Below are 20,527 nucleotides of genomic sequence, written 5' to 3'. Positions count from 1 at the left end.
AATCCTCATTTCTAGAAAAAGCCTTTGTTCAGCTAATGAATAAGCCCCCATTGAGATGCAAAATCATAGGATGCACTGCGGTTCCCTGAAAAGGCCAAACAGCGATTCTTTCAAAAGAATGAGCAATGAGTGGAGAACATTAGCCAGTTTAAAACAAAGATGGCTTTAGAGTTCCTGCCTTTTCTCCAGTTCCCCTGCATACAAACTGCTTGCTTTTGTTCTGTTGTAGGAAACACAAATATAAATAACACATACACACATACACTAAGGCACCACCTTAGAGAGGAAGTAAGTAGTTGACTTTCAATTATCCACTCTGCTAAGGCAGGATATTTACAGTGTGAGTTATCTGGCCGGCACCACCAGTCACAAAACACCCACTTCAGCACCTCTGTGTAGTTAATTAAGGTCTAGGGTTCACCATAGCTCTCTAATAGACAAAAGCAGTTCTAAAATCTGATAATAAGCTATTGATCAACAAATCCAATCAAATAATGCAATCCTCAATATGAACTGAATTTAAAATATAATAACTCCACAGATAATTATATGAAAACTATTGCCATATCATGGGACATGTTCCTTAACTAAGAAAATTTCCATTTATTCCAAAGTTTCCCAAGTAGAAAGGACCAAGAGAAGAAAGGATGAAGAATGTGAAGGTAGGGAAGGACTCCAAATGTTTCTCTTCAATTCCAATGGACAGGGCCCCTTTTCTCACCAACCCCACTCCCAGTTTAGGAGACATGGGGAAGGTGGAAAGAGCAGCACACATGTCACTCATCTCTCAGGAAACAGGTGAGAGAACACGTCCTTCCTTACTCTGGCTTTTGGAACAAAGGACTAGGGTTGGCAGGTGGAGGTTAATTGGAATCAGAACAACAGGGAAAATGCTGTTGTATTGTGACCAATTATAAACAGAATCACTAGATTCTGGAATTTAAAAGGATGGAACTTTGCATTAATCCACCACTGTGTACCATGACCTAAGGAAAAGATCAGCCATTCAAATAATGTAAATTAAGAAATAAAGTAATCATTAAACTTGCTAAAGGAGTATTTGCTGAAGGCCTGGCCACCTATTATGCTCAAAGGCAGCAAGAATTAGGTCACTAAAAGCAAGAACTGAAGAAGTATCATCCAAGGCCTTTCCTGTCACTGTCTCTCTGGATTCCCAGAGGACATAAGGTAAACAGTATTCACAGATGCCTCACCATGATACATTCACTGTGGCCACCAGAGGCCCAAAGTAACAGGACAAACCATTGACTGAACTCCAGAACAAAAGATAAACTAAATCCTTCCTCTAAAAGTTGGGGGTTTTTTTTGTTGTTTTTTTGTTTTTGTTTTTAGATCTGAAGTAGCAGTACAAAATTAACAGAGAACCTGTGAATATAGTAAAATTTACAACTGAAACACATTATGCACATCTTTGCTACTTGGGATGGCACACCTGTCCACAGTGGTAAGTGGATACCTCTAAGACAAAGCCAATATCTGGCTCATGGGTTTTTTTGTTTTTGTTTTTTTTTTTTTTTCTTTTCTTTTCTCAAATTCGCAAGCTGTAACAAGTAAAAAAAAAAAAAAATATTGTTGCCAGCTGGTAACAGTTTCTGTAATCACAGACTCTTCTCTGGCAGTCTAGAGAAGACCTCTAGTCTTAAGGTTCAAATTCAATGTCACAAACCTTAGGAAACTAAATTCAACTAAGGATTCCTGGGTTTGTTCCACACTCAGTAAGTTACAGTATTAGATTTTTATTTTTATTTCATTTTTTATTTTTTACTTTTGTTTATTTTATTTTTTGAGACAGGATTTCTTTTTCTTCTGTGTAACAACACGGGCTGTCCTGGAACTCACTCTGTGAACCAGAGTGGCCTCAAACTCACAGAAGCTGGCCACTGGCCTCTGCCTCCCAAGTGCTGGAACTAAAGGTTTACGTCACCATACCTGGTGTACATTCTTTCACTAAGTGAGATTTCACCTTCAAGATGTATTTTTAAGACAATATTTCCTGTTTTACATTCATAAACCAATATAGCTGAATTTAATTTTTCCATTCAACAGCTGGTTTCTATGTCTCTTTCTCAAAGGCATCTATCATTCAGACATATATTTAAAAAAACAAAACAACAAAATACCTCTTCAATAGCCTCCTGCTGGTTTTCATGCTACCAACAATGACTAGGAATTGTCTACCATTTCTAAATGACTTCTCCAAAAAGTATTTTTTAAATTTCTGTTTTTACATACTATTACAAAAGACACAATCAAAATAGGATCCAGCAGAACTTGCCTAAAACACATAAGGCACCTGCTCTTCCAGAATGCTTAAACCAATGTGTGCTACTATTTCCCAGAGCTGCATTAACTTACTTGCCAATACTCCAAAACACTGATTTTTAAAATGAACAGCTGTAACATTTGAAGATCTTTTGAATTTAGTCTTCTTACTACCAAATCAAATGTTCACAAACATTTCACCACATTGTACTGAAAACTACACTTGAAATTATACCCAACTATAATATCTAGATTGTACACTAAGTTAATTTCTGCTCTTCTTGTTGATATTTATTTATTCAAGACGGGGGTCTCATTATAAAGTTCAGGCTATGCTGGAACTCACTATGTAGTCCAGTCTGGCCTCAAATTCACAACCCTCCTGCCTCAGTCTCCTAAATGCTAGGCTACAGATTATGAGCCATCAGGCCCACTAATTTATTCCTTTTGTAAAATAAATACTGTAAAATAGAATAGTGAAACAGTTTGAAGAAAAAAAATTCAATGTCAATTCCTAGAGTTGTTTTATGACAGATCTTTGATGTTTTAAAACCATCTTATGCTTCTGAAATGATACATTATAGATCACTGCAGCTATACTTTATTTTATAATTAAAGATATAAATACATACAGACATATATGGTAACAAATCAGAAAAGGTCTTGATCTAAAATTTTTCTCAACAAGTTCTACTTGTATAGTTTCTGACTGAATAAGCCTTTTTAAATTTTTGTTTGTATGTTGTAATTTGGTTTTTGTTTTATTGTTTGGTTTTTTTTTTTTTTTTAAGACAGGGTATACTTTTGTTGCCCTGGCTAGCCAGAACCCCCTATGAAAAACAGGCTGAACTTCAAAATTGTAATCTTCAGAAATCGCATCACCTATGTGTTGAAATTGCAGATGTTCCTCATACCCTTGGCTTCTTTTTATCTAACTTTTAACTAAATTAGATTTCTAATTAACTATAGTTTTTAAAATAACTGTCATTTTTTCTGGCTTTCTCAATTTTTCCACCTGTAAAACGGTTGGAGAAATTTATATCCCCCAGGTGAGCGAGGGGACACACACAACGAAAAAGCACCTCCATCTAACTAACACTAACCATCACACCTGTCTAAGATTGTGTGTATCTCAACGCACAAAATATTTTGAAAGTTAAAAACATTCTCTAATATTTTATATTTGTTCCAAATACTTTAATTGTGCCTATGTTCAATATTTAAAACCAATACAAAAGGAAAGCTATAAATTAAATCATGTAGTAGAAAGATAACTGACACCCTTGCTCACAAAGTTCCAACATCACCATTTCCCACCACTTGTCTATCTTAGCTTGTCACAACTCAATATATGCAAGATTTCCAAACTCCACACTAGCCCTACATATGGCTAGTAGAATACTTTAAAGGCAATCTTCAGAAATTTGTGTTGTAAAAGTGACATTACAATCTGACATTATAAAATATTAACAGTGCTAGTAATCCCCAATTCAATTTTTTTCTCCCACTGATACCACCATCTCATGGTGACACAAAAGACCAGGAAAGCATAGTCACCAATAAAACTCAGTTGTGCCAACAATTTCAAAAACATATATGGAATTAACTAATTCCTGTTTATTCACTGTCCAGATTGCTTGCTTGATGTTTGAGACATGTTTTCATGTAGTTTGGGCTGGTCCTGCACTTGCTGAAGATGACTTTGAATTCTGATTCTCCTGCCTCCAATTCTCCTAGCATTTGTTGAGATGACAGGCATGGTGTGTCACCACATCTGACTTCTAACTGACATTTTAAAGGTATTAAAAGCAACATACTGAAGCCTCCACAAATAAATCTTCTACATGAATGAAGTCTCCATCTTTAAATTGTAAAACAAAGTTGTAATTATCTTAATTTTTAAGTTCATGAAATTATGTGCCTTCTCACTGAAACACAAGAAAAAGGAGAGGTACATATAGCTATAGCTAACACATGCTTGAGAGCAGGGGCACCTACATTCCTAAGAGACACAGGCAAAATTCCATATACAGGAAAATAGTAATAAATAAATCTAAATGAAAAAGTAAACATTCTCTACATAGCTTCATACATTTAATTAAAAGGTGTTTTTAATTCAGAGTTTAAATATTATTATGAAAATATAACAAGAAAAAGTGACTTAGACCTTTGCCTCAGAGTACATGGACGGCCCCAATAAGGAAATAGTCAAGCATTCCAAAGATCAACACATATCAAAATTACTATTAGAGTTTACCAGACAGTGGTTTAGCTGTTTCTTCAAAATAAACTTATTTCTTCAAAATAAGCAGGCATAGAACTAAGTATTTGTACCTTGTCATAATTTTAATACTAGGAGAGAGTGTTTTTACTGCTGCAATAAAGAACTGAGCATATATGACTCCTGAGTTGGTACCTATATGTAGTGAGCAGCATCACATCCAGGTGTGTATCAAAGTACCTGGAGAGGCTGCTCAGTGTTTCTGCTGAAAAAGCATCATCTAATGTTCTCCAGAACAACATCATTTTCTACATGGATTTACATCTATACCAAGAGGGCCAAAAACAGTATTCAGAAAGCATAGCTAAATTCTAATCAAAACCTTTATATAAGTTCACTTACACACAGCCACAGTATATAAACAATCATACAGCACTTCAGTTGTGAAAATAAATTACTGGCACTAAGATAATTACATAAAATAATAACATGCATTAAAGAATACACCCTTTCTTCTCATTAGTTAAAAAAAACAGCAAGAGGATAGAATTTGGTCTAATGGGAGTGAGGGAAGTAGAGAAAAATGTATAGCTCAATAAAAACAATAAAAAGAAAAGAATCTGGTCGAACACAGCAATAGATGCAAATGTGTAATTTTGGGAGGCATGCAGATTTCAGAAAAGCCCCAGAAATCCTAGTAGCAAAAGATAATAAGGATTTACAGTTTCTTCCCATAGGCACATGGTACAGAAGATGGTGTCCATAAGTCACATAAGACTCCAAGTCTTCCTTTCCTCACCTATTAAGTAGGAATAATATGTTTGCCTATACCTCACAGAGCTACTGAGGATGAAATAATTAACACACAAAGAATTTTATACAGTGTCAAACAACATTAATAAACAACCACCCTTCTTACTAATGCTGCTTCTTTTAGGATCACCAACACCCAGAGTCAACTAAAAGTAAGTTTACATATCCATTCCCTAGAATGGGAATAAGTAAGTAAACTACAGTTTGCAAGAGAAGTAAGTCCAACTCCGTATTTTTGTTTGGTATGCTTGCTAGAGGTGGTTTTTATACTGTGTGTGATACACATCTGTGTGTGTGTTGGGGGGGGGGGTTACGCATGTGTGCAGGTGTGTGTGTCATAGCCAAAACTGGACACCGAGTGTCTTCCTGATCTGTCGCCACATTATTTATAAGTCAAAGTCTCCTGGTGAACCTGGGGCTCGGGTTCTGGGAATTCCATCTCTATCTCCCAGATGCTGTTGTTACACCTGTCTGGCTTTTATGTGGGTAATGGGATGGCCTTCACACTTGTGTTACAACCATTTTTATCCACTAAACCATCTCTCCTGCCCCAACAACTCTGTTTTTAATATGAATAAAGTTTAAAATGCATTGTATGAGAACAAAACCAATTCATTTTATTGTAAAAAGTGATGAAAACATTTTATACTTTTACATATTGACATCAGTACATTTCCACTTAACAGAAGTTATAAGCAAAATCATCTTAAACATACTACATCTTAAAACCACTACTGATATCTAAGAAGAAATGCTGACATAAATAAGATATTTGCAAGAAATGATGAGACATAACAAGAGGTAAATGTAAAGAAAAACACAGAACTTATGTACACCAGAGACTGACAGGAGGAAGAAACCGTCTGAGGAGTTGTAAGAAGCACAAAAACACAGCAAAGACACTGACAGCAATAGTGAAGCACACACATCAGGACAGCCACAGCAACACAGGGAGGAACAGCAACCTATCCAATCACTCTTCCCAACTTCTTTATCCAGAAAGGCCTAACTAAGTCTGAAGGCACTTGCTAGGGAACAGATTTCAACATTTTATTAGAAATTTTCTGCTTCACAGATAAGTGTTACTTGAATATTAAAGAAGCAAAAACCACAGAATCTGCATTTGTAAAACAATACATTGTGATAATGGAGATAAAAACCGCAAAAAGACTAAATTAATAAGAAAATCTCAAGGAAAAGCACAAGCCCAGTAAAGGAAAATTCTGTCAGCAGAAAAAAAAAGCAAAGGAGTCCACATTCTTACTTATGAAGGAGGGCTGTAGCTTGGTGGCCAAAAGAAAAATAATAAGGGCTTGGAATACTAGGAGGTGAAGTGGGAAAGGTATCAAATAAGGATGACTAAATACACAAGCAAGCAGTATTAATAAATTCAAGAGACAGCAAGCAACAACAATAAGGACATCCCTAAGTAAACCTAGGCTATCCTCCCATCAGAATCAACAGGCTGTTTGGTCAATAGAAGTACAGAAACTGTCAGAGCTAATGAAGCAAAAAAAGCAAAATAGTTCACTTTTGCCAGCATATTTCTAAGCATGAGAATGAATTATGGATAATAGATTCCTATGTGTAAAAAAAAAAAATGAAACCAGGAGGAAGCTGCCAAGTCAAGAAAACAGGCAAAACTAGAAAAATTAGCCTAGATACATTAAAAAGAAAAGTATTCAAGATGCATAGAAATTACAGGAATGTGTTTCTGTGTTATTTTAATGGCACATTCTCACAATTGGATAACCATGGAAACACAGAAAATGACAGAATTAAAATATAAAATCTAAATGAATTTTCTATCCTTAAACACAGAAAAAGAATTATCCCAACAAATCCATGGTAAGATTGGAGTCTTACCAAGCTGTGGTCAAGTCAATGTTTCAAGATTCTAAAAAGAAGTACTTAGTGGGTGTAAAAATTTAAAAAATCCTATAATATTACACAAATATTCATACAGAAATTAATAAGAAATATGACATTATTGTTCCTTCAGCAACCACAGACACAGATGTTACGTTGTAATTAAGTAGACTGGCTGATACCAGAACTTAGATTGCCAGTTCAAGTTGATTTGGTTGATTCACAGTTCAAACAGAATCAGTTGTTTTGTACCAACAGAGATGACTGGCCTGTGTTGACAACTGCTATACCACATAGAACCTTTATTTACTAAATGGAGACTGCTTATTAAGCTCTAGTTGTGTAACCTGAATAAGTTTAGGAAAGAAAATAGCTCAGGCTACACTTGTGTCCACATAGTCAGGAGGACTCCTAGCCCTTTGCAAAGATCACCTGGTACAATATGGGAGTACTTACTAATATCATCTTCATGGTAAATAACAGAGTGAAACGGCAGAATTCGGTCTTTAATATATCTCTCTGCTGGCTCAATATAAAACGTGCCGCCACGAGTCTGGATGAAACCTTCAAATCTTCCATCAATGACAGACCCATGACTAAAGCTTCCTTCTTCACCTATTGACAAAAGCAACAAATTCTTGAAATTTTAACTTGCACATTCTCCTTTTTTTATAGTCATTTTTACATTTTTTTGCAAATATTCTGAGTACAAAATGTACTGGAAAATTAGTTTTCACAAAAATATATGAAGCTAATTTGAGATATGAATAGCAATCAGTATGTAGTTAAAACAGACAGTTACATACTCAACAATGAAAATGGAATGTCTGTCATGATGGTCAAATCCTAGCACCTCCCACAGTACCTGACGTGCAGACAGCAGTTATTCAATAACCAGGACATTAACTTAAACCTTGAAAAAGCAAACAGATCCTTTAATAAACTATGTATTTCCAGAATAAAAATACTCAAAGTACCTTTTGAAACTTTTCCTAATTTGTCACAAGTGAAAAGGACCTTTCTAGCTTGGCACTACAGTTTCTGGCCTCATTGCCACCTATAGATCTTACAAATATATTTTTAAATAGAAAGAAGCCAAGTAGTTCAGAAGTAATTTAAACAAAAGCATTTCTACAATCTTGTTTAAAACGCTGGCCAACGAAGCCAGATGTAGTGTCTCCCATCTACAGCACTACTGCTCAGGAGGCTGCGATGCCAAGTGAGGATGAACTGCATGCTGAAAATTAAGTCAGCCTGGGAGATGAGTGACATTTTGTCTTTTAAAAAAAGGTATTGGACAGATTGGTAATACTATCTCACTATTCTCAAATGAGAGAAATAACAGCAAAAAGAGGAGTACTTTTAGTTCTATCTAAATATAATCACAAAGTCTAAGTACCAAAATTAAATGATAGAAGCATACAGTTTTGCTTTGCTTCACTTTGTTTGCTCTGAGGGTTCTGAATTCATGACCTCCCATGTGCTAGGCAAGCATTCTACCTCTGAGCCTTGTCTACAGCACCACCAGCCATTCTGGTTTGTTTAGAGATATCATCTTGACTATGTTGCTTAGGTTGGCCTCAAACTCCCCCTACCTCAACCTCCCAAATAGCTGAGACTACAGACACATGCCTTTAAAGATAGGATTTAAAGTTAAATTTATCAAAGCTTGGTATGAGACTGGGATAGGACTTGAAATAAATCTGAACACTATTAGCAACAAATACAAAACCCAAAATTTTATTTTTTAAATAAAATTTCACTAAAAACAAATTTTCCGGGCTCAATCCCAAGCATTACAAGGAGGGGAGGAAGAGAAAAGGAGAACATGATGAAAGGAAAGAGAGAAGAGAGTAAAGTAGAGAAGAGGTAAGGGAAGAAAAAGGAAATGGGGGGAGGAAGATAGAAGAGAGGTAGGTAGGGAAGTGAGGGAAGGAAAGAAGAGGGAAGAAGAAGGGAGGGGAGGGCAATGGGGAAGAGAGGGAGGAGAGAGGGAGGGGAAAAAGAGAAGGAGAGAGAGAAAGAGAGAGGGGGGGAGAGGGAGAGGGAGAAATGAAAGAAGAAAAAGGAAGGAAAGGGAATGACAAGATTGGACTCAACTCACAGGATTTTCTGTAATTCTGAGGCCATGTGGCCCTGGTACATGCTAAGTACATACTCTACCCATGTGAAATATCCCTAGATTCAGTCTCTCACAATTTCTAAGTTACAGGTTAACATTAGTTGATTTTCAATTAATCACAAACTGTTAAGATTTTTTCTGTTTTTGTTTTGTTTTGTTGTTTTTTGTTTGAGACTGTATGTTATGTCCTGAACTCATACTCCTCTTGCCTATGCCTCCAGAGTACCAGAACTATAGGTATGTGCCATCAAATCTAATCCTCCAAGACATATATATATTTTAAATAATATCATGTTTCTTTACAAACTCACTTATATTTTTACTTTTGATGACCATTACCTACCAAAGAGGAAAGAGTTTGCCCAGTAAGACAACTGATAAAGAAAGTAAGAGAACACTAAAAACACCAGAAAGATACTTTCCTTTGGCTATGATTACAAGACTGCAAAAACCCTAAAATTTAGTAACTTGGGTTAGTTTACAGCTAAGTATAAAAATGTCTCATTTATCTAGTAAAATAAAAAATAAAAAATTAAAAGCTCTTCTTTAAGTATTTAATTTTTCAAAATGTTATGACTTTGGGCAAAAAAAAAAAAACCCTCATTTTACTGAAGAAAATTTTGACTGCTCTAACTCAATAAGTGAAGACTGTCTTTAGTAATTATTAATGGAAAGTTATAATAGCCTAGAAGACTAAATTACTTTAGCCATATGACTTCCTTGTCTGTTTGTCCCACTTTGCTGATATGAACTTCCTGTTGGGCTAAGTATGTGCCTGTGCCTCCCAGCAACTTTGTACACTGGTGAGAGCTATGTGTTACAAGTGTCAAGAAAGACACATGGATTTTAGAAAGGAAGGGCCTGGGAAATTATTTTTAGGTGATTTTATTACATTGTTTTAGGCTAAAATGATCTCTACTACCAGTTTCCTTTTAGGTTTTTCAAATTTTTTTCATCTTTTTAAAAAAATATTTAAATAAAACCTGGAAATCACTGCTAATTTCTTACCTGAAAAATTAGAATGTTATAAAAATTATTGAAAATTTTTTGAAAATTCTGAATGTGGAGGTTCATGCCTGCGATACTATCCCTTAGGAAACAGAGGTATGAGGATTGCTAGTTCCAGGCCAGCCTAGACTATATAACAAGATATTGTCTCAAAAACAAACAAACAAGTGGCTAAAACAATTGGAAACTCTTAACACTTGGAAGCACCAAGACTTAAAGAGTTATAGATTTCAGAAGTGGCACAACATATAATTCACTATTAAACATCATGTAAAGTGGGTTCATAAATGACTTAATTTTCAAAGACCATTTTCCTATATAATCTGCTCTATTTCCTCAGGTTTTGTTTTGAAAACAAAAAAATTTAATTAACTAAACTAGTTAATTTTTAAAATTTAATTAACTATTTTAGTTAATTAAATTTTTTAGACCCACAAAATTCCCTACATGCCTTGGGCATGGGGATACTGGGCTCAAAGGCAGGCGAGACAGGTGACTAAGTAGAGTTCTCATCTCTGCTGGGGTTTGTGTCTCTGCTGCATGTGGTGGTTCAGTCTATGGAAGACGTGCAGGAGGGATATATACCAATACAATAGTCAGGGACATCTTGAGTTTTGTTTGGTTTTGTTTTACCAAAGTTGGAAATACATTAAGATAAGTTTTAACAGGGTTTATCTAAGCAAGGGGCATTAGGGACAGAAATACTTAAGGAAAGACTGGCCTTCTCAAGAGACAGTCCCCTAGACTATCTTGTGATTAGTATTGTAGTGACAGCCACCTGGGATCAGAGGCCAACCTCTTCTTCCCTTTCTCATAGGTGTATTACTCCTGTCCAGAATTCATCCCCAGGTACAAAGTTGAAAAGGAACCAGAGAGACAGTGGATTGCTTTCTCAGTCGTCTCTGTATCTTTAAGGAAAAGATCCCTGGCAACCAGATCGGCAGCCTTGACTCTTAAGGATCTGAGAGTCTTCTAGAATTCTCAACACTCTGGACAATCAAATGACAAGACATTCTTTCTCTGCCACTTTCTTCCCTCTCCTCAGGATTTATGCAACCTTTTCTTAAATATCTGCCTATATTTATAATATATGCTGCCTTTTGTAGAAAAAAATCAAAGGAAAGTCCGATAAAGGTCCAACTTACCATAAATATGTCCAGTGTAAATATGAGAGGTATCATAATCAAGTACTTTATTTGATGTTTCTACTTTAAATTCATCACTAAAAAGGGAAGTGTCCCTCTTCATTCGTAGGTTGAATTGTCTGCAAAATGAGACAGGAAAAGAAATTAAAAGGACCCAATTTTAAATGATTTCTTTTACTATTAAAAGAAAGTACACAAAACAAGGACTGTGTCACACAATTTGTCTATTTGGAAAATACATATATATATATATATGTGTGTGTATATATATACACATATATATATTTATATTTATATTTATAAATATGAAGTCTCACCAGGCCAGGTGAGACTATAAAATGATACTTTGTCTCAAAATATAACTAAATTAAATTATAAATTCTGCCTATCTTGTGAAATTGCTTTAAGGATTAGAGATTATAATGTAACGTAGCACAAAGCTTGGCCTAAAGGAAATGTGAGTAAATGGCAACAACTTAACTCTCATTACTAAACTCTTCCATAATTGCTACATAAGTCTGCACACAGCAGGATTCCTACCCCTGATCTTTGTGACAAATATAACAAAGTGGACTGCTACAGCTTATCTTCTCAAGAATGTTTTGAATAGTAGAAAAGGAAGGAAACCTTTCTTTTAAAACACATTACAAATTTGCACCATAGTCATTATACTCCTCTGGGACATAAAAAAAGCTGTATAATATCTGCTTAAGAAAACTGATCAAGCCGGGCGGTGGTGGCGCACGCCTTTAATCCCAGCACTCGGGAGGCAGAGGCAGGCGGATCTCTGTGAGTTCGAGACCAGCCTGGTCTACAAGAGCTAGTTCCAGGACAGGCTCCAAAAGCCACAGAGAAACCCTGTCTCGAAAAACCAAAAAAAAAAAAAAAAAAAAAAAAAAAAAAAAAAAAAAGAAAACTGATCAAAAGAATCAGTGGCAGTGACTTCAAGTATAGGAATTCCTCTTCTAGAATTCATATGCATTCTTGTATATAATGAAATGACCTCTAGTACAATAGACTACAACAAACTGGCCTTTGTCTCCATTTCCTGTGGCAAAGCCCTTAAAACTCTGGGATCTCCAGAAGAATAGGAGTGTCTTCTTTCCCAATAAAGAGTCCATTTCCAATCACACCAAAGTCTATAAAGAGGTGACTGAACATGGGACCCCCATACAGCCTCAGGATGGATTGATCAGGGACTGTTTAATGTTTGTATAGAATTCAATAACCATTCTGTAATCCCTGATCTCTGGGACTGAAATTTTAGCCCTCAGTCACTTAGTCTTTCTGATGATCAGTCCAATTTGAGGCTGTCTTAGGGGTCCCATGTTCAGTCATTTCATTATCACAGACAATGAAATCTGATGAGCATCCACAGGTGGTTAGCACATGGCAGTGGTGCAAAGTTAATACATAAAGGACATGGAAGCTAGATGCTCCCATCTGTCCTTTGCATCTCTTCCATTTAGCTGTTCCCAAGTTGTATCCTTTAAAATAAACTGTTATTAGTAAGTAAACTGTAGTGCTCAGGGTGTGGCTAAAAAATACATGGCTTGCTTATCATGCTTAAGGGCTATCTGGGTTTGTTATCTGCACTAATGAAAATAGGTAAGAATGTGTATGGATATGGGAAAAAATACTCACTGCTAGTGCAAGTACAAACTGGTACAGCCACTATGGAAATCAGTGTTGCAGTTCTTCAGGAAGCTGGGAATCAATCTACCTCAGAATCCAGCTATACCACTATTGAGCATATACACAAAGGACTCTACATCCCACTATAGAGATACTTCTTCATCCATGTTCATTACTGCTCTATTCATAATAGCCAGAAAGTTGAAATAGCTTAGATGTCCATCAACTGATGAATGAATAATGAAAATGTAGTACACTTAAACAATGGAATATTATTCAGTCATTAAGAAAAATTTATGTGAAAACTGCAGGTAAATGGATAGAGCTAGAAAAAAAATCATCCTAAGTGAGGTAACCCAGACCCAAAATGACAAATATTGTGTACTTTCTCTTACATGTAAATATTAACTTTGAAGCTTTCAATATTTGTGCTACAATCTGAAAATGCCCAGAGGTTAGGTACCCAGTAAGGGACTAATGGGAAAGAGAATCTCAAAAAAGAGGAAACAGAATATAGTGTTATGGAAAGACAAGGGGGAAAGTGGAATAGAAAATTTAAATAGGTCTACACTAGCTCCACACAGTTACTATCAAACCTGAATTAATTAACTAAACTGTTGAATACTCATTTGGTGTCTAAAGAATAAGAAGACTGTTCATTAATACAAGAAAATACCCCAAGAAGCTGGGTGTGGTAGGGCATTAATCTCAGCACTTAGGAGGCAGAGTCAGTATCTCTGAGTTCGAAGCAAGCCTGGTCCACACAGTGAGTTCCAGGACATCCAGAGCAATGTAAAAAGACCCTGACTTAAAAAACTAAAAATTAAAATTAAAAATTAAAAGAAAATACCCCCAAAAGAGTATTCCCTCTACAACTGATTGGAAACAACCAATCAAGTTAAAGAAACAATGGTTATCAAAAAGAAAAAAACAAAAAATCTGGGGAAAAAAATCAAATAATTCACATTTAATGAAACCAAAAATATTAAGTTTTTAAAGGGAAATAAAAAATAGGAAAAAGAAATATGGTAGCTTAAATGAGACTAGCCCAATAGGCTTACATATTTGAATACATGGTGCCCAGTTGATGAAACTGTTTGTGAAGGATTAGGAGGTGTGGCCTTATTGAATTAAGTGTGTCACTAGGCACAATCTTTGAGGTTTCAGAAGTGCCTACCATTCCCAGTTAGCTCTCTGAGTCTCCTACTTGTGGAAAGGATGTGAGCCCTCAGCTATTGCACCTGCACATGCTTGCCTGCTGCCATACTCCCTGCCTCTGAAACAGTGAGTTTGCCTTAGTTATAGTGTCTTATCATAGCAAAATATAATTAAGTGTATTACAGGTTTTTAGATTTTTATTTTATTGTTTTATGTATATGAATGTTTTGCCTGCATGTACGCCTGTGCACCATGTGTGTGCCTGGTACATGCAGAAGTCAAGAAAAGGCTCTGGATCCCCTAGAATTAGAATCACAGATGGTCTGAACCACCATGTTGGGGCTGGGAACCAAACCTAGATTTGCAAGAACAAATGCTCTTACCCTAAACCATCTTCCCAGTCAATATTATATTTTTAAAAAATAAAGAATATTAATAAATACATACATGTGTAACCCCTTAAATTTATGCAGAGAATTTTTTTATTTTTTTTATTTATTTATTATGTATACAACATTCTTCCTCCATGTATACCCACATGCCAGAAGAAGGCACCAGATCTCATTACAGATGGTTGTCAGCCACCATGTAGTTGCTGGGAATTGAACTCAGGACCTCTGGAAGAGCAGCCAGTGCTCTTAACCACTGAGCCATCTCTCCAGCCCTTGCAGAGAAATTTTTTATGTGAGAGACATAGTGTCAAAATGTATGTCAAATGTCCTTAAGGATATAAAAGCAATGAAAAGTAATGGCTTAATAGTTAAGAACACTGGTTGCCCTTCCAGAAGACCTAGGTTCAATCCCTAGCACCCACATGGCAGCTCACAACCATCTATAGCTCCAGTACCAAGGGGTCCTCCTCTTCTGGCCTCTGAGGGTACCACATGAATGTGGCATACAAACAAAATATCCCAAAACACAAAATAATGTTAAGAAGAATAGGAATAAGAAGAGGAGTTGGACAGTGATGATAAACGCCTTTAATCCCAGCACTTGGAAGGCAGAGACAGGCAGAACTCTATGAGTTGAAGGCAACCTGGTCTATAGAGCAAGTTCCAAGACAGGTTCCAAAGCTACACAGAAAAATCCTGTCTTGAAAAACAGGAAGTAGGGAAGGAAAGAAGAAAGGAAGGAGGGAGAGAGGGAGGGGAGGGAGGGAAGGAAGGAAGAAGGGAGGGAAGGAAAAAAGAAGAGGAGGAGGAGGAAGGGAGGAACTGGGGGTGGGGTACGGGTAGTGAATGAGAAGGAGAAATAACACAAGGCACCAGATATGGTAGCTGTGTAACATTCAGGTCTGAGCTATATAGAGAAATGCCATCACATCTGTGCCCGCCTCCAAACTGTAAAATCAGGAACTATATATATAAGAGGACAAAAAAGGGGCAGAGGGAAGAGTTGAGAGAGGAAGAAAGAGAAAAAAAAAAAAACAAAGACAGAAAGAAAAAGAGGGCGGGAAAAGAAATGAAACTGAAAGATGAGAATTTTCCTGCGTGTTTTATAACCATGTTCAAGAACTAAAGCAATGGTTTTCAACCTTCCTAACATTGTGGCCCTTCAATACAGTTCCTTGTGTAGTGGTAACACCCAACCATAAAATTATTTCATTGTTATTTCATAACTGTAATTATGCTACTGTTATGAATTGTAAAGTAAATATCTGATACACAGGATAACTGATTTGTGACCCCCGTGAAAGGGTTATTCACCCTCGCCCCTGAAAGGGCCAAGAGCCACAGATTGAGAACCACTGAATTAGAGGGACCATATTAGCATAATTAGAAGAAAACATACTACAAGAGAAAGGACAATTTAAAAAAAAAAAGATCAGGTAGTTTGAATGAGAAATGTGCCTCCCACCCCCAGTTTCTCTGAAAGTGCTACTGTTTTGGGAGGTTATGGAATCTCTGGGTCATTGGGCTTAGTCATTGAGGTCTTAAGGTTTGTAGTCCAGTCCAGGTTCTGGCAAGCAAGCAGCCTGATGCTCCTGTTATTACTTGTCATGAGCTACTCCTGCTGCCCTGTCTTCCCCGTCATGATGGACTGTGCCCTCAAACCATAGCCCAGAGAAAGTCTTCTCCCTTAAGCTGTTTCTTATCAGATATTTGATCATAGTAACCAGAAAAGTACCTTAATAAAAATAATATTTCAATAGACAGTGATGGCCCATGCCTTTAATTCCACGCCTTTAATTCCAGCCCTCAGGAGGCAGAGCAGGCAATCTCTGTGAGTTCATACTCAGTTTGGACAACAAAGCAAGTTCCAGGACAGCCAGGACTGTTACACAGAGAAACCCCGTCTCCAAAAACCACCACAACAACAAATATTTAAAATAATAATGATAATAATATTTCATGATCAATTTAGTTTATTCATGGATAAGGTAGGTCTGCATTTTAAAATCAATGTAATTCACTGTATTCAAAGAAGAGAAAAACACACAATCATTTCATTACAGGAAAAAGCAAATGAAACTTTTAGCACCTACACAACATAAAATTTTTAGCAAACAAGGAAGAGTCAGAACTTCCTTAACCTAACAAAATATCTCCAATATATTGTAGTGTTAAAAACCAATCATTCCACCTCTAAGGTAGGAATAAAATTGCACTTGCCAATTCTTTTCTACTAAACAGAGGCCCCAGTTAGTACAATAAATTCAGTGTATAAACAAAGAAATAAGCATGCCTTTATTTGTAGATGACATAAAAAATTCACCTATGTAGCAATACTAAGGAATCTACTGGACATTAACAGAAGTAGTAAACTTAACAGAGTCACAGGACACAGGAGTAGCATACCAAGACCAAAATAAACTCCACCAAATAAACTCCACCAGCCTTTTTTTATACATAGCAGCAAACACATGAAAGATGAAATTTAAGGAACAATCAGAGAGAGAGAGAGAAAGAGAGAGAGAGAGAGAGAGAGAGAGGAGACAGAGACAGAGAGAGAGAGAGAGAGAGAGAGAGAGAGAGAGAGAGAGAGAGAGAGAGAGAGAGAGAGAGAGAGAGAGAGAGTTTCAATGGGGGTCTTGTTTTATTAGACAGGGTCTCACTATATAGCCCTACTAACCTTAAGATCAAGAGCTATACCTGTCTCTGCCTACCAAATGCTAGGGAGTTCACACCATGATCAACTACAATAGTATTTTTTTTAATGTCAAATACTCTTTATTTGTATCATACATAAACCACAGTACATGCCTTTCCAGTGGTAAAAGGCAGCATCCTTGACATAGGGAATTCTAATTAAAACCATTAGCATTGTCAAGAACAGATAGTTGCTTCCTGACATTTAAATACTGCCTGTAACAGACCAGTGAACACAAACACTGAAACACAAGAGAGTTTTGTTTCTGAGACGGTGATAGAATTTTCCCAGTGTTTAAACATATTCATATGCCCAGTTATATAAATCTAAGTATAAAACCATTTAACAGGTTTGAGGTGACATATCCATCTTTGTGGAAAGTAGAACATTATCAATTAATTTCAACCTTATCTTGAAAAAGGAAGAGTAGTGATAGTATTTATGCAACTAGAATTGTTATTTTTTAAAAGATCATATCCACTTTACTACATACAAGTCAATTTTACTTAAATCAGGACTGTATAACAAAAAACATTATTAGCCATTTGTAATCTGAATTTTGGTGTATACATTAAATTATAGTACACATTTGTTTCATAATAAATAAGGCAGTAGTATTGCTTATTAGTAGGCTTTTTAACGTAAGCTATTAAGTCTGCCCTTTCTCCCTTCTTAATCACAGTGAAGATCTCTTTTGTTTTCAGAGGTTCTCCAAACACTCCTTCAAGATATTCTCCCCCCCAGGTAATGTCTCTGCTCTTGTTGGCACTGTGTAAGAGAATCCAGCCATATGACCTGTCTTCCTCCCAAACAGACCATGGAGGTTTGGTCCAGTCTTATGCTTGCCTCCCTTTTCCACAGTGTGGCACTGGGCACGCTTATGAACAAGCCTTCTTGCCTTTCTCAACATCATGCATTTTTAATTCTAATTCGTTCTCAGCTGGTCAACAGCCAAATACTATGACCCAAAGATGGACATTCCACTCTCTATACAATAGTATTTTTTAAAGTACTTAGGAATAAATTTAACAAAAGATGTACCATGTCTCTACATTGAAAGCTATTTAGAAAAAAAAAAAAACTGCTGAAAAAAAACTAAGACTTAAATAAATGGAGGCATCAGGTTCAGAATTTAAAGACGAAATAGTGTTGCTGGGCTGGGAATACAGTGTGGTAGGATGTATGCTAGCTTAGGACGTGAGGTCTTGAGTTCAAGGCTTAGCACTCCTTCCAAAAAGCTATCAACTTTCCAAAATATCTAAAGTTACAGCATTCTCCATCAAAAGTGCCATAGTACACATGTGAGTGTCAGAAGAAGACACTTTTAAGAGTCTGTTCTCTCCTTGTTTCAATTCCAGGCACTGAACTCGGGCCACCAGGCTTGGTAGCAATATATTTTCTGAGCAATCTCACTAGCCCAATAGCATAATTTTTTAAACAAAAAAGTCCTCCTTCAAATCACCTTTTAGAAGCTCAATATGTATAACACACACACACATAAATAATAAGCAGAACAGTTTTGCAGAAGAGGAAGATAGAATCAGTTCTGTGCACCCCAGGCATCATCCACAGGAATTCTAGAGCTCTACAGACTAAAAACAAAGACAAAAATTACCACAAATTAAGCAGAAAAATCTAAGTTTAATAATTCCACAAAGCAAAGAGAAGAAAAACATGAATAGCATACAAATAAAACCAGAGTCTTAATCCGAACCAGTCATCTTTAGCCATTGACCTTCTCACCATATCAAGTTCCCCTGCTTTGGATGTATGGGTAAGCCCTAACTGGCAAAATGTAGGCCTTTTGGTAAAAGCCAAAATCAAAGGACTGACTAAAAAAGCATAATCAATGGTGGGAAATTTGAAAAGAATGAGTCAATAGCAGGAATCTAAAAGGAGTAAAACAGGTTGTATACTCTACGCCTCAGAATGCCATCCAATATCAGTCTGGGCAAAATGACCAATAAGGCCTCAAGAAAAAGAAAATGAAAGAGTCACTCCGAATTACAGGTGAGATTAAGCTATTTGTGAAACTATAAAAACAAACAAAAAACAGTTGGTAGTCAAATAGGTAGGTGTTTGTTCTTTAGTAGGGACAAGCAAAATGTATGTGCTTCAGACTATAAGGAAAGTAACTGGGCTTCTGCAATCACCACAGAATTAATAAAGATAGTTCCTCTCACATTGGTTCATTAGACTTTGTACAACTAAACTCTTGAGTTCAATCACAAGAATCCATGTAAAGAGAAAAGGCTGGGCCTGATGTTACATGCTTGTGATCCCAGCACTGGGAAGCAGAGACAGGAGGATCCCTTGGGCTCCTTGGTCAACCAGCTTAGCCTACTTGGCAAGTTCTAGACCAGTTGAGTGGCATGCCTCAAAAAGAGGTAAGTGAAACCTGAGGAACAACATCCAAGACTGTCTTCTCACATCCATGCTCATTCATATGGATGGACACCTACACATGTGTACACATACAAAAGAAGCATAGGTCTTACAAGACTGCGGTAAGAAGACTGTACTTGTTCAAGTTCCAGACAAGCTTATGCTACAAAGTGAGTTCCAGGCTCATGTGAGCTATATATGTGAAACTTAAACAAAACAGCATCAGGAGGCAGAGGCAGGAAGACTGCCATTAATTCAAGGTAATCTACAGACCTTGCTACAAGAATCCATGCTATTGACCTTGGTTTTTTTTGTTTTGTTTTGGTTTTTTTAAGGCTAGTAAGATGATTCAACAGGTAAGGGCTCTTAAAACATAAGACTTACTAAAACCTTCAACTTGATCTCCAAAACCCACATAATAAAGGTGGAAGGAAAGAACCAACTCCATAAGAGTTGTCCTCGAACCTTCATGTGGTAGTTTGAATGAAAATGGCCCATAGGCTCATAGGAAGTGGCATTACTGGCAGTGTGGCTTTGTTGGAGGAAGATATGGTAAAACAAAGTCCAAGATATGTCCGACCTAACCTACAGAGATATTACATCACAGAACGCAGAACTGCAGAATCAAAACTTAAAACAAGGTTAAACTTGCATTTTACAAAGACCACATCAACTAAACTCCCAAGGCGATTATAGCACATTAGTATTATAAAAGCCTAAATGCATGGTAGTCAAGCCATGGATACATGATAGTTAAAGCAGGAGGTATAATAGTTATAGCAGGATGCAACATGTAAC

At 36.5% G+C, this 20,527-nt stretch overlaps 1 protein-coding gene and 1 pseudogene across 1 annotated transcript in view; both read right to left on the bottom strand.

Annotated features, from left to right (window-relative positions):
- Adam10 (ADAM metallopeptidase domain 10) overlaps positions 1-20,527 on the bottom strand; it is a 104,274-nt gene that overhangs the window by 51,841 nt on the left and 31,906 nt on the right. Inside the window, exons 3-4 of the mRNA XM_038321762.1 lie at positions 11,462-11,580; positions 7,643-7,801 (exon numbers count right to left, since the gene is read on the bottom strand). Of these exons, the coding sequence (XP_038177690.1) occupies positions 7,643-7,801; positions 11,462-11,580 (278 nt within the window). The remainder of the gene's footprint in view (positions 1-7,642; positions 7,802-11,461; positions 11,581-20,527) is intronic.
- Positions 14,300-18,261, bottom strand: LOC119808838 (annotated as a pseudogene).

Source organism: Arvicola amphibius, chromosome 3 (genome assembly GCF_903992535.2).
Source record: "Arvicola amphibius chromosome 3, mArvAmp1.2, whole genome shotgun sequence".
Lineage (NCBI taxonomy): Eukaryota > Metazoa > Chordata > Mammalia > Rodentia > Cricetidae > Arvicola > Arvicola amphibius.
The sequence above is the reverse complement of the archived record's forward strand: the minus strand, read 5'-3'. Positions and strand labels throughout refer to the sequence as shown.